The 16,073-nt window shown below is 39.7% G+C and overlaps 1 protein-coding gene across 2 annotated transcripts in view; it reads right to left on the reverse strand.

Moving 5' to 3' along the window:
- Positions 1-15,842, reverse strand: part of BMPR2 (bone morphogenetic protein receptor type 2) — a 151,936-nt gene extending 136,094 nt beyond the window's left edge. Inside the window, exon 1 of one of the 2 annotated variants that reach the window (XM_086345722.1) lies at positions 14,492-15,842. In XM_086345722.1, coding sequence (XP_086201848.1) covers positions 14,492-14,567 — 76 coding nt within the window. In that variant the 5' untranslated portion in view covers positions 14,568-15,842. The remainder of the gene's footprint in view (positions 1-14,491) is intronic. The other variant, XM_086345731.1, reaches the window with a different exon arrangement.
- Positions 15,843-16,073: the final 231 nt, after the last annotated feature.

Here is a 16,073-nt window from a genome sequence, read left to right on the forward strand (position 1 = left end):
CATAGTTTAACATTCTTGATAAAATTTCATCAAGGTAACACACCGGTTTAAAGAAACAAATAATTAAATACCCCAGAAAATTATCTCCCACCAAAAAGTGTTTCAATAAGTAAAATAATAAATTCATGTATTGACATCATTTGACTGTTCTTAATCTTGCCTCTCTTGTCACCATAATATGGCCCTTTGTGTGGTAACTGGATATAAAAAGTTACTCTTCACACTAGACTGGCCCCTAGGGGTTCTAATCACTAACAACAGATGGAAACACTGAAAATGTATCCTCAACCAAATATTTTATCATCATTCTTCTGATCTAACTGGTTTTCCTTTCCAAAACTTAAAAACTTAGACTCTTCAATGAAAATTTTTATTATCCACCAATATCTAAATGCTATACAACCAAAACCTAAAATATCTGCTGTCATATAATAAAATAAATCATAACTAAGAAACAGTTTAGTCAAGGCAATTATTTCTGAATTATTAAAATGCCAATAAGATTTTCAGATGCTTAAAATATTCCAAGTATTATATACCTTCAGGCTAACACTGTATCTATTATATTAATGCTGTGCTTTGAAGGTATAAAGGACTTTATTTACTCATCTACGAAATCAGGAAAATAATCTACGAAATCAGGAAAATAATAGTAGTGATCAGTCTAGTTTGAGACTGATGAGATAACACAGTAAATATGTAAGGCATTTAATGGATATATTAAAGGCTTAAGAAATATTCATGTGAAAAAAAAAAAAAAAAGACTCGTCTGGCAGTCCACTAGTCCTTCCATTTACCCCAAACATCCAATTCCATCTAAAACTATTATAGCCAATGCCTCTATCACAGTTTTATCATGTTCCATAATTCCCTTTTTTTTTTTTTGGTTGCACCAGGCCTTTGATGCTGCAAGCTAGCTTTTTCATATTGTGGTGAGCAGGGGCCGCTCTCTAGTTACAGCGCACAGGCTTTCTCACTGCGGTGGCTTCTCTTGCTGCAGAGCATGTAGGCTCAGTAGTTGTGGCACGCAGGCTTAGTTCCCCAGCATGTAGAATTTTCCCAGAGCAAGGATCGAACCTGTGTCCCCTGCACTGGCAGGCAGATTCTTAACCAGTGTACCACCAGGGAAGTCCAAATGTTTCATAATTCCTTCATCAAGCCCACAGTCAACACATTTCAGGTAAGAAAGATTATACAAATTTTGCATTACAGCTTGATAATCCGTGCAATGCACCTTCAGGGTTTCTTAATATGGTCAAGGCAAGGTTAATGGACAGTGTCGGACACAGGACTCTAGGTATGTATGTAAACTTTTCTATATATCTTTTGGTAATAATTGCCCTTATATCTTATTGCTATGTAATTTGACATATCATATAGACTCTTAAAGTCACATCATACCATAGTAGAAAAATGTACTTTATATCTACCAGTTCCTTACATAGAATTTCTTTAAAAAGAATTTATTGGGACTTCCTTGATGGCCCAGTGGTTAAGACTCCATGCTCCCAATGCAGAGGGCATGGGTTTGATCCCAGTATGGGAATTCCACATGCCGAACGGTGTGGCCAAAAAAGAAAAAGAAACAAAGAATTTATTGAATAGATTGCATAATATTTCAAAGAAACAGGATGTTGGGCCCCTAATTTAAAGATGAAAGGACTGCCCTTTGTATAAATAAAATGTACTATAGTTTGAATACACCCTGAGAAAACTATTCAACATATATGAAGTCAGTGAGAATGTATTCAACAAGTTTTAGGGAAAAAGCAGGTTTCAAGGTACAATTTTATGTGTTTGTGTTGTGTATACAGGGTACAGTATCACTTTAAAATCTAGGTATGGAAAAGGGCTTTAAAAGTATTAAGATTCTTATATTCAAGTAAACATGATTATGAATTTAAAAATTGTCTTTATTGTATTTGTATGAAATAAGCATGTACATTTTTCATAAACTTATTTTTTCATAAACTTATTTTTGAACAACTTTTGTTTTACAGAAAAACTGCAAATATACAGAGGTTTTTCTATACACCACTCACCCAGCCCCCACTATTATTAGTATCTTTTATTAATATGGTATATTTGTTACAACTAAGAAACCAACGTTACATTACTATTAACCAAACTCCACATTTTATCAGGATTTTACTAGTTTCCCCTAATGTCCTTCTTTTCTTCCAGGATAGTTAGTAGCACATTATTTAATCAGTCATCATGTTTCTTTAGGCTCCTCTGGACCTAAAGAAACTTTCTCCAACCTTCTGATAACCTTGCCTCTGATAACCTTGGTAGTTTTAAGGAATGCTAGTCAGGTATTTCGTAGACTGTTGTACATTTTAAGAGTGATATTTTTCTCCTGGTTAGTTAAACTAGGACTATGGGTTTTGTGGAGGAAAACCACAGAAGTAATGTGCCATTCTCTCATCTCACATCAGTACTATCAACATGACTAATCACTGATGATATTTATCTTGATTAACTGAGGTAGCATTTGCATTTTTCTCCACTTTAAAGTTAATTTCCCCCTCTACACAGTTTTGGTAATAAGAAAAATATAAGTATTTAAATTTTTCTTAACTTGTAATTTCATATTAGTTAATGGGTAATGTGCCAAAATTCAAAAAGTGCAAAAGACACCGAAAAGGACTTCCCTGGTGATACAGTGGATAAGAACCCACCTGCCATGCAGAAGACTTGAGTTCGATTCCTGCTGGGAAGATTCCACACGCAGCTGAGCAACTAAGCCCATGCATCACAACTACTGAAGCCTGCTCAAGTTTTAGAGCCCATGCTCTCCAACAGGAGAAGCCACCTCAGTGAGAAGCCCACTCACCACAACTAAGAGAAAGCCCATGTACAGCAACGAAGACCCAGCACAGCCATAAATAAATAAGTAATGTTTCTAAAAAATAAAAAAAGAATGAAGTTGGACAACTTACACTCCCCAATTTTAAAACCTACCATAAATTTACAGTAATCAAAACAGTATGGCACTGGCAAAAAGAGAGACATACAGACCAATGCAAGATGCTTTCTCTCTGGATTCTCTTTCATAAGGATACTGATCCCATTCATGAAGCCACACTGTTCATGACCTGATCACCTCCCAAAGGCCTCACCATTTAATATTATCACCTTGGGGGTTGATTTTAACATATGAATTTGAAGGAGAACATGCAGTCCATAGCATTTGAAAATCATCTATCTGATAAGGAATGGGAATATATAAAGAACACCTACCACTTGACAACAAAGACAAACATGATTAAAGAATGGGCAAATGCCTAAGAGTACCAACTCAGGCAATCAGTTCATAACGTATTCCTGGAAATGTAATGCATATCATAGTGAATTTAGACAATTAAATATTAAAAACTTCAAAGTTGCTAAGAGACTAGGTCCTAATTGTTCCCACCACAAACACACACAAAGAAATAGGTGTTAGCTAAATCTACAGTGGAAATCACACTGCAATATATAAATGTATCAAATCAACATGTCATACACCTTAAACTTACAAGCTGTTAAATGTCAACTATATCTCAATGAAACTACAATTTTAGTGAATTCTCTGGGGGTCAAATGATTAGGACTCAGTGCTTTCACTGCTGTGGCCCAAGTTCAATCCCTGGTTGGGGAACTAAGATCCCACAAGCCACACAGCATAGCAAAAAAAAAAAAAAAGAAAAGTAATTCTTTAAAAATAGTGGACAAAGAATTTGAATAGATATTCCTCCACAGGAGATATACAAATGGTCAACAGGCACATGAAAAGATGCTCAACATCATTTATCATAAGGGAAATGGAAATCAAAACTACAATGAGACAACACTTCACACACATTAGGATGGTTATAATGAAAAAAAAAAAAAGATTGGCAAGGATGTGGAAAAGGCAGAACACTTGTACACTGCTGGTAAAATGGTAGAGCCACTGTGAAAAAAAGTTTGGCAGTTCCTCAAAAAACTAAACACAGAATTACCGTTTGATCTAACAATTATACCCACAGGTATTTTGCATAGGGGCTTCCTTCATAGCTCAGTCGCTAAAGAGTCTGCCTGCAATGCAGGAAACCCAGGTTTGATTCCTGGGACAGGAAGATCCCCTGGAGAAGGAAATGGCAACCCACTCCAGTATTCTTGCCTGGAGAATCCCATGGACAGAGGAGTCCAGTGGGCTATAGTCCATGGGGTTGCAAGAGTCAGACACGACTTGGCGACTATACCACTATATATATATATATATATACACACACACACACACGCACAGGTATTGAAAGCAGGGACTAGAACATATACTTGTTCACCAGTATTCACTGCATTCGTTGCCCATCAACAGCCAAAAGGTGAAAACAACTCAAGTTTATCAACAGATGAATGAACACATACAATGAAATGTGTTTCAGCCTTAAAATGCAATGGAATTCTGACACATTCTGCAACAAGTATAAACCCTGAAAACATTATGCTAAGCAAAATGAGCCAGTAACAAAAGGACAAATATTGTATGATTCCACTTACATGAAATATCTAGAGTAGGCAAAAATCGCAGAGACAGAAAATAGATTAGAGGTTACCAGGGGCTGGGAGGAGGAGGGAATTGGGAACTATTGCTTAATGGTAACAGAGTTTCTGTTTGGGGTGATGAAAATGTTTTGGTGATAGCTGTACATACTCTGAATATAATACCACTAAATTGTACAGCTGAAAATGGTGGAAATGGCAAATCTTGTTTTATATATATATATATATATTTTTTATATATATATGTATTTTTTTTTTTTAACCACAATTTGTATAGTTAATAACACAATATACCCAAAGTTGATGCTGGGAATGATTGAGGGCAGAAGGAAGAGAAGGCGTCAGAGGATGAGAGGGCTGGATGGCACCGCCAATGCAATGGACATGAACTTGGGCAAACGTCAGGAGATGGTGAGGGACAGAGGCGCCTGGAAGGCTGCAGTCCATGGGGTCACAAAGAGTTGGACACGACTGGGTGACTGAACACCACCACCAGAAAGAACTGAACTGTACACATCAAATGGGTGAATCATGTGGTACAGGAATTATATCCAATAAAGCTGTTTCAGGAATTATATCCAATAAAGCTGTTAGAAACAACTTACTAACCTAAAATTAAAATGGCATTATCACTAGTTTAGCATGTATGATAACTGGGTAAAGGCTGAGCTGAAATTGACCTTGGCATAATTTATTTTAAAATTAACATGAAACTCAAGATTGTAGAGAAGTCTAACCTTCTTAATTAAACTTCTACCTATTTAAAGTTTTACTCTAAGGTTTTTCCAATTCTAAAATTCTAAGATTTCAACTATTTAAAAAGCACTCTTTGCAGCTTCCCTGCTGGCTCGTTGGTAAAAAAAAAAACCCACCTGCCAAAGCAGGAGACACAGGTTTGATCCCTGGTCCAGGAAGATCCCACAAGCATCGAAGCAACTAAGCCCACGCACCACAACTACTGAGTCTGTGCTCTAGAACTCAGGAGTAGCAACAACTGAGCCCAAGAACTACAACTACTGAAGCCGGCTCGCCCCAAGGCCTGTCCTCCACAACAAGAGAAGCCACCACCATGCGAAGACCACACCACACACCTGCAACTAGACAAATGCGTGCAGTAGCAAAAACCCAGTGCAGCCAAAAAATAAATAAAAAGCACTCTCTAGTTATAGACTTTTTTTTGGTGCCACACAGCTTGTGGGATCTTAGTCCCTAGACAAGAGATTGAACCCCTGCCCTCAGCTTTTAAGGCAGAGTCCTAACCACCGGACCACCAATAAATTCCCTAAAGAGATCTTCTTTACACCACTTTTGTGGTCCTACTTCAACACAGTCAAGACATTAAATGCATCTGCAAAAAATTTTATATTTTCTTCAAAGTAGTACCTGCACAATTTCAGAATACTCCAGTTTCCCCTAACCTAAAAGTACCATATACTCCATAATAACCAAATGTACCATTCAAAGTGCTACACACTTACTAGTAACCAAGCATAACACTGGCTTTTCTCATATCATAAGCAAAAGTGTTATAAGTAGGAGGCCAACCTCCTCACTTTACAAGTGAGGATGAAAGTGAAAGTGTTAGTCCCTCAGTTCTGCAGACACTGTGACCCCATGGACTATAGCCCGCCAGACTTCTCTATTCATGGATTTCTCCAGGTAAGAATACTGGAGAGTGTAGCCATTCCCTTCTTCAGGGGATCATCCCGACCTAGGGATTGAACCCAGGTCTCCTGCGTTAGAAGCAGATTCTTTACCATCTGAGCCACCAGGGAAGCCCCCACAAGTGAGGATACTGAGACCAAAAAGAGGTGCTGTGCCAAAGTACAGCCAGGGACTACCCTGGTGGTCCAGTGGCTAAGACTCCATACACCCAATGCAGGAGGTCCAAGTCTGATCCCTGATCAGGGACCTAGATCCCACATGCCGCAATTAAAGAGTTCGCATGTCGAAATTAAAGATCCTGCATGCTGTAATGAACACTGGAGATCGAGTATGCCACAACTAAGACCTGGTGCAGCCAAATAAATAAATAAAACAAAGTGAACAGTCAAGAATACCACTAAGAAGGAATTCAAGTCTTTCTAGTTTCCAATTCTGGTTGCCTATTTAACTTAGAAATCATCTCTTTTCAAGGATAATTAAAGCCTGGGAGAGGAGGAGCAATAAGAGAAAATCAACAAGGGACAGAAGTAGCAATAACAGAAAAGTATACTCAAAACAATCTAAGGGAGATTTAAAACACACACACACACTCACAACCATTTAGAAGGGGAAGTGAAGATGGAGAAGATATAGAATAGAGGAAAAGGAAAGTCACTAGTCAAAAGAGGAGAGCTGTAAGCAAAGAGTGATCAAACTACCAAATTCAGTAGAAAAGTCAAAGAGAACAAGACTGAAAAGTGACTGGATTTGGCAATTAGGAAGTCACTGCTCACCTAACATACAGTGTGGGGTCAGGAGGTCAAGTAAAGAGTTAAGGATAGGGAAATCAAGAAGTGTTCACTGCTCTTTCTTTAAGATTAACAGAGAAGATAGATATAAAAGGAGAGTTCTCTGGTGGTCCAGAGGCTAGGATTCCAAGTTTTCAGTGGTTGGGAAGCTAAGATTTTGCAGAGTGCAAACTCACCAAAAAAAATTAAGAAGTGTGGATCAGCTAGAAGACACACAAGAACACAGTCTCTTCTCCTATATTGGAGAATATCTACAGGAATTTCTCATCCTGAAAGACAGGCAGAGGGAGAAAATAATACAACGCTAAAGGGTTTACAAGATAGCGAAATACCTACCCATGCTTACAACAGCATGGGATTGAATTCCCTTTCATAAAGTGATATAGGTTATGGCATGAGACAGTTGGGAGAAGGGAAGCAGCGTTTCTTATTTTTGACTCCACCAACATTTAGAAAAGAACTATGCACAAAGGAAGCACTAATAAATATTTGTTAGCTGGACACTTTAGTTCTCCTTCCGAAAGTCCTGTATCTGTCCTATTAATGTCCCCATACCTTTCCAGCTGCTCCCATGAGTGCATATTGTAATAGAAACTGGGTCTAACACAAAACACTTCCAGTCAAACAATTACTGTATTGCAATTAAGAGCAAGCAATAAATGTTGTGTTCTAGTATTCCTGACGAGGTAATGTATTCCAAAATGTTCATATCATTTATTTACAGGCTTATTTCTAACCTTACATAGACTACATATGTATGTTTTGTTGTAATCTTAGCTGTCATATCCATCTCACAGACCAAACAAAAGTTCAAAAAAAACAAAGTTAAGTCTATTGCACTCAAATGTCTACCAAAGTCACCTTTTAGAAAGCAATTAAAAACTATTTAGATTATTTAACTAAGAGGGGGAAATACTTTGATAATATGAGTCTCTTTGGCATGTGTAAGTGCTATGCAAGACGGTCAAATCTCATGAATTTCTAGATACTATATTCATTTTCTTCATATTCACCTATACTTATTTTCTTCCAGAAGATATCAATCACATATTTCTTCTCTGGTAGACAGAAATTTAATATATGCAATTTATCCACCTGAAGGTCTCCATGTATTACTAATTTGTAACTGAAACCAAACAATGTTATATTAATATATTCTAGTTTAGCTTAGCACTAGTTCTTTTTTCTAAACTTCATCAACAGTTCTCACCTAAATTTACTAGGAAAAAAACCACTTCTTTCTTCCTTTTTGGCAGAAGGAAAAGGAAAACGGCCCAAATAAAAGTACAAACTAAATAAACATAATATAATACGAGGTGAGTAAAACACTTAATTAAATAACATATCATCCTTAAGACTGCTGCTGCTGCTAAGTCACTTCAGTCATGTCTGACTCTGTGCGACCCCATGGACTGCAGCCTACCAAGCTCCTCCATCCGTGGATTCTCCAGGCAAGAACATTAGGACTAAAAATAATCAATAAAAAAAATTGTGCAAATTTTAAGAAAAAGGTTTTGGGTAGTTACTGAGAGCATAAAAATAAGAAAAGTTTGGTTATCAGTACTGACTGATTAGAAGGTCCAGAATAGGTTACAACTGGCACAAAAAGTAAGAAAATAAATAAAGTAAAATCTCAGAAAATAATCTTAGATCCAGTAGTTCTCAAACTTTTAAGGTACATAAATTTTACTTGGGGGAAATCTGTTTAAAATGCAGATTCTTAAAACTCAATGCCATTCAATATTAAGTGGGTCTGGGTTGGTGTCCAGGAATCTGCATTTCAAATATAATCTTGTCCAATTCCATAATACTGCAACTAAGAATACTATGTTAAATAGTCTATTTATCCAGAATCACACAGAATGCAAGTCTCCTTAACTCAAGACAGTACTCTTCCTAGTATATCATTTAAACTATTTTGTAGTTAAAAGGCCTGAGACAAAGAAAGAATATGTTACTAATACATAATCTGCTGTATTGAGCAATTTTAGAATTCTTTTTTATTATTAATTCATTTAGTAACTCTTAAATTCTTGTATGTGCCTAGCAAAATGCTATATTACAAAACAATTTAAGATATGAACCCTGTCCTCTAGAGGTAATTATCAATTAGGAGGACAAGTGAAGTGAAGTGAAGTCAAAGTTGCTCAGTCATGTCGGACTCTGCAATCCCATGGACTAGTCCATGGAATTCTCCAGGACAGAATACTGGAGTGGGTAGCCTTTCCCTTATCTAGAGGATCTTCCCAACCCAGGGATTGAACCCAGGTCTCCCGCATTGCAGGCAGATTCTTTACCAGCTGAGCCACAAGGGAAGCCCTAGGAGAACAAGACAAATACACAAAACTAATCGCCAAAAGCAAGGCAATACATGAGTAAGCACCAAAATCAGTGGTATGGCCACTACCCTAAAGCAATCTACAGACTTAATGAGATCCCTATCAAATTACCCAAGATATTTTTCACAGAACTAAAAAGAATAATCCTAAAATTTATAAGGAACAATAAAAGACCCAGAATTGCCAAAGTAATCCTGAAGAAAAAGAAAAAAAATGGAGGCATAACCTTCCCAGACTTCAAACAATACTACAAAGCTACAGTAATTAAAACAGCATGGTACTGGCACAAAAACAGACATATAGATCAATGGAACAGAAGGAGAGCCCAGAAATAAACCCACAAACCTATAGTCATTAATCTCTGAGAAAGGAGGCAAGAATATACAACAGAGAAAAAGAGTCTCTTCAGCAAGTGGTGCTAGGAAAGCTAGACAACTGAATGTAAACCAATGCAGTTAGAACACTCCTTCACACTACACAAAAATAACCTCAAAATAGCTTAAAGACATAAATGTAAGACATGACACCATAAAATTCCTAGAAGAGAACATGCACAAAACATTCTCTGACATAAATCCTAACAACGCTTTCTTAGGTCAGTCTCCCAAGGCAACAGAAATAAAAACAAAAATAGGGACTTCCCTGGTAAACTAGCAGTTAAGACTCTACACTTCTACTCTAGGGCATGTGGGTTCAATCCCTGGTTGGGTTCAATCCCCAGTCAGGGAATTAAGATCCTACATGTTGTGGCCAAAAAAATAAATAAATAAAAGTAAAAATGGGATCTAATCAAACTTAGAAGCTTTTGTACAGCAAAGGAAACCATCAACAAAATAAAAAGACAAACTAAGAACTGGAAGAAAATATCTGCAAATAATATGACCAATAAGGACTTAATTTTCAAAATATATAAACAGTTCATGTAACTCAATAACAACAACAAAAATCAAAAATGGGCAGAAGACCTAAACAAATATACAGATGGCCAATAGGCACATTAAAAGATGTTCAACTTTACTAATTACTAGAGAAATGCAAATCAAAAGCTACAGTGAGGTATCATCTCACACCAGTCAAAATGGCCATCACTAAAAAGAACATAAAAAATAAATGTTAGAAAGCGTGTGGAGAAAAGGGAACTCTCCTATACTGCTGGTGGGAATATAAATTGGTGCAGCCACTAATGAAAGCAATATGGCGGTTCCTTAAAAAACTAGAGTTGCCATATGATCCAGCAATTCCAGTCCTGGGCATATATACAGAGAAAACTATAATTTGAAAAGATATAAGCACCCCAATGATCATAGCACTATTTACAATAGCCAAGACATGGAAGTAACCTAAATGTCCATCAACAAACTAATAGATAAAGAAGACGTGGTATATATACAAATGGAATACTACTTGGTAATAGAATGAAATAATGCCATTTGCAGCAACATGGATGGACCTAGAGATTATCATACTAAATGAAGTTTAAGTCAGAAAGAGAAAGACAAATACCACATGATATCACTTGTATGTGGACCCTAAAATAGGATACAAATGAATTTATTTACTAAACAGAAACAGATTGATAGACTTAGAGAACCAAAGAGAAAGGCAGTGAGTGAGGGAGAGATAAATTAGGAGTTTGGGATTAGCAGATACAAACAACTATATATATAATATATAAGCAACAAGGTCCAACTGTATAGCACAGGGAACTATATTCAATATTCTATAATAAAGCATAATGGGAAAGAATATGAAATATGTACAACTGAATTACTTTGCTCTACATCAGAAATTAACATAACACTGTAAGTCAACTATACTTCTATTTTTTTTTAAAAGTGATATGGCCAGTTATAAAATTAACTGTACCTTTTATAATTAAAACTTACCCATCATCTTTCACGGTTAGGAAAGTTGGCCTTTAATGTAGTAAAGCTGGAATAAACATCTCTTGCCCCACATTTTACACACACACACACACCAACACCCACTCCAACAATACCACCACCACCACAATCCACATGCCATGATAGCTTTTGTAGACAACGTGTGTGTTGCTGAAGAGATGTATGTAAAACTGAAACCTAGTCAAGTGAACTATTTCAAATGCAGGAATAATCAGCTGACACCGATGAGGCAGAATCAGCTAACATGGGTGCCAACTGAGCCATGGACACAACTGAGCCAGACAAGGAGAAGAGGATTAAGAAAGGATGTAGGACTCCTGAACTCCTTTGGGTCCTGGAGAACCTTCCAGGTTTGGATCCCAAAAATGAGACCATTCGAAATACCATGGACTCCCTGGCCTCCGAGGCCAACAAAGATGGCAGGAAGGACAAGAAGGATGAAAACAAGTACAAAGACTGGAGGAAAAAAGAGTAGCTGAGTCTGGTTCCTCATATGGTGGAGAAGGACACAGGGTCAGATCTGTTATTTGTAATCATTACAACCTAAATGAACAGCTTAGCAACTTAAATAAAAAAAATTTTTTAACAGAAGCTGACTCTTAAATAAGTACTGCATTATATCACACCCTTTTATTAAAATTAAAACTTCATTTACAAACCAAACAAGCATGTATTTTCTATAAATTCTAATTTCCGCATACTAACTATTCTTAGAATTAAGGATCCAAGAACTAGATAGAATAAGTGGGAAAGAGGGACCCAAAAGAAATAGGATTTATCCATGACCCCACAGAGGGATGTGATGTCAATCTTCCAGTGTTATTTTCCTGTTCAGCTGCACCATTTGCACCTGTCTAGTTACATCACTGCATCTGTACATCCCAAATTCACACAGGCCCTCTCTAGCTACCTTACACTTAATGAAACTGCACTAACCACTCCAATATTAGGCAAAGTTTTACACATTTAGAACCATGACATTTATAACAAGTGCTGTACTAAGATCGTGTCAAGAGTCCCGGCTTCTTTTCAAAGGTTAATCTGAAGACACTAACTCTATTTCATGTTCCCAATTAGACTGAGAAGTTGTTGCCTTCATTAATATGGTAGGTAACATGGTAGGTGCAGGTTGTAATTTTAGCTCAATTTACTGTGTGGTGAGTTATTTAAATTCTCTGTACTTCACTCGGGGCTTCCCAAGTGGCTCAGATGGTAAAGAATCTGCCTGCAACGCAGGAGACCCCGGTTCAATCCCTGGGTGGGGAAGATCCCCTAGAGAAGGACATGGCAACCCACTCCAGTCTTCTTTCCTGGAGAATTCCATGGACAGAGGAGCCCGGTGGGCTAAAGTCCATGGGGATGAACAGAGTACTTCACTCTCTATAAAAGGAGCATAACTGAACCTGGAGTAAAGAACAGTCATGGGGATCAAAAGCGAAATTACATGTAAGGCTACTAGAACAGTTCCTGGCACATAGCTAGCACCCAGTAAATACTGTTGTTACTATTATTGTTACAGATCTGAAATCCAACTTCACAAATTTTAGCATCTGGTAATTAGTAATACTGAAGGAAAAAAGATGACTAAAATCACTTTTAAAGAGTGATTAATCTATCCCTTTTAAGGACCATTATTCTAATATTTCATTTACAAAACAAATCACATTTTTTTAAGTCAATTGATCTTTCTCTTACTTTTACCAGTTCTAATCACAAAATAATAATTTTGTCAACTATAAATTAGAATCTGAGTTGTACAAAAGTCAAGAATAACCAACACTGAAAAGTGTATGCTCTGAGATTTCTGCTCTTAGAATGACTGCTTAAACTTAAAGCCTTTTACTGTCCTCTTATTTTACAGGGACCAACCACATGGCTTATTACTAGAGAATTTAAAGAGGTAACACAATATAAAGTAATCTAGAGAAAAATCATTCACTTTTCCCCAAAAGGAATTGTGATGATTAGTAACATTAAAATATCAGTGTTAAAATAAATTCAGTTCATCTCATTTTAACACAACTATCATAAACATAATAGACATCAATCAACAATATCAAAAGCACAAAAGTTCAAAATTTTTTTCAGTGTTTTCCAAATGGAAATATGAAATCTCCATATCTAACACAAGAAATGAGAAATTTACTGAATGTGAAAATATGCAGTTTTTAAATGGAAATATGCAATCTCCGAATCTATCACAGCATTGAGAATTTTATTGAATGTGAAAATTATACTTATTAAGAAAAAATAACTGGAAAGGCGTTGTTGTCCTCTATTCATTTCTAAATGTATAATCTATCTGGCCATCCTAAACCCAATTTAAGAATTACATGCATAATTCACTCCCTAAAATTTCTAAAAGCAAATCACCAAAAGACTGCTTGAAAAGTAATTGCAAACAAAACGAGGTTTTTTCCTAAAGGTGTCTGAGAACTAAAGAACAAAATATCCTAAAGAAAGGATATTTACTGAAGCTTCCCTTTAAGCTTCAGTAAAATGTCAAAAGACTTTCAGGACTCAAATCTCCTAGAAGTCTTGATGTGAGGTCAAAGTTGCCTCAATGACAGGAAAGCCAATAGAAAGCCAGATGACTAAATGAAAACTTACCGAAAACACTTCTAAGCCCAAAAGTAATTCCAAAAGTATACAAAATATGTGTCCAGATTGAAAAAATGAAAATTATTAATATACGTCAAAACAAAATAATGGTAATAACGATTAACAGTAGTATACAATGTATTAAGAATCTCTCAGATCTGCCTTCCTCAACATTTTTTGGAATAATCAAAGTACCAGGGATTCTCAAAGAGTGATCTACATCTAAAAATAAGCTTCAAGTGTGTGTTCTACAGTGGATGTCCTTTCTACTTACAGCCAATTCTGCTTCTTTATATTAAAAAAAAAAAAAAAAATCTACAGGTCTGTTCCCAAAGATCTCCTAATAGGCACTGTTCACTGGTGATTAAAATATTATTTTTAATCCCTGCATTACCTCACAGCTAAAAATGTCAAGATACCACACCCTACGTGTCTTTCTTCCCCCCCGCCCCGGTGGGGGGAGTGGGGGGTGGGGAATACGAGGTGTGGGGATTTGAAACTCCATGAAAACGTGAAAGGTTAGCTCTCCGGGAGGACCGGGAAAGGCGCAGGTCCGGGCCGATCAGGGGACGCGCGGAGAAGGGCGAGCGCAGGCCTCGGCCTCTGCGGGCTCCCACCCCGCCAGCCGCAGGGAAGTGGCCCGGACGCGCCACCCGGGGCGACTCACCGGCCGCAGCGCTGACCAGCAGGACGGTCCACAGCAGCGAGGGCACCCGCCGGGGCCGCCGCGGCGACGAAGTCATCCCTAGGTCAGCCGAGGAGAGCAGAGAAAAAGAAAGACGGAAAGTGAATACGGGCGGAGAAACGCGGCCGGGAGGCTAGTCCTCGCTCTCGTCGGACTTCTCCGGCCCGTATTACAATGCAGTTTGAAAGGACAAATGGCAGATGAGAGGACCGAGCGGCAGAGTTTTCATTCCGCTGCACAAATTCCCTTCATTTCTCTCCCTCGCGGCTGGGGGTGTTCATTCGCCCAGGACTGGGTGCCTTGGCGCCCCAAACTGAAGGCATGTCCGTGGGGAGAAGCACGGAGACGAGAAAAAAAAAAAAAAAAGCCCCGCAGTTATTTCCCCCGTAGTTTCACGATATCGAAGAAATATCCAGGTCTGGGAGAAAACATATCCAGGGTGCCGAAGAGTGGGCAGCGGGCATTCGAGGGGCGCCGAGGATCAGAACAAGTTCCCGACTGCCGGGAAGGGAGAAGCCGGACGGCCGGCGGCGGCGCCCGGCGACCCGAGGCGCATCGCCTGTGGTCCGGGAGGGCAAGAATCCTTTTAACTTTCGCTTCGGTGCTTCCCTTACTCCGATCTTGAGCACAGCAAATCCTCCTCCTTGACTGGATCGAAAAAGGTGCCTGCCTCCATGGACAAACCCACCGCCTTCACGCCTTCGCGGAACAATCCTGCGAGGGTTGGGCAGGTCCCGGCCGGAGGGCTGAGAGGCGGTGGGAAGCGGGGGAGGGGAGGGGTCGGCAGACTACCCTTTCTAGCTCTCCCGGGTGCGCTCCTCGCTCTTTCTCTTTTTTATTGCTGCCGCTCCATCTTGCCTGAGGTAAATTCCACCGTAAAAGCTTCGTCTTCTCCCTTCAAGGGCTCCTGTGAGCGAATCACAACCCCCTCCCCAGAGGAAGCCGCCGCCGCCGCCGCCTCCTTTTCCCGCAGCTCTAGGCTCCGGGCGGAGCTCGGGTGTCGCGGGCCGAGGGCGGGGGGCGGCGGGAGGGCGGATGTAGGTGGCTAGGGAGGCGGCGAAACACCCCGCGCCCCTCCGGGAAGCACTTCCAGAGGCTCCGAGCAGACCAGACACAAAGGGGGGAGTCGCCGCAGCTGCCAGTCTGCGGCGCTCCCGGTCACCGGAGTCGCCCCGCCTCCGCCGCCGCCTCCGCCTCCTCCTCAGTCTCCAGCTCTTCCCGGCCCTGTCTGTCTCGGGCCTGTGGTGCAGCGCGGGCGGCGGCAGCAGCGGCGGCGGCGGCGGCGGCGCGACAAGGCCCGCACTGCGCCTGCGCTCTCGCGGCCCCGCCCGTCTCCGCCCCTCGCTCCCGGGCTTGCTGAGGCTGACTCCCGGGCTCTCGCGCTGCGATTCTCCCCCCAGCCACCGAGAGTAGGGCGGGGCTGGCCGCCCGCGATGGGCAGCAATGGCCTTTCTCCTTGACGCTCACATACCTTCTAGACGGGCACGCGTGGGATTTGTGTGCTTAAGAGAGGGCAGCCGCGTCTGTTGTCCAACCTTTGGCAAACTCTTCCGAGCTCTGTGAT

The sequence above is a fragment of the Bos grunniens genome, chromosome 2 (assembly GCF_055505025.1).
Source record: "Bos grunniens cultivar Pamir isolate PY7600 chromosome 2, Bosgru_T2T1.0, whole genome shotgun sequence".
NCBI classification, from domain to species: domain Eukaryota; kingdom Metazoa; phylum Chordata; class Mammalia; order Artiodactyla; family Bovidae; genus Bos; species Bos grunniens.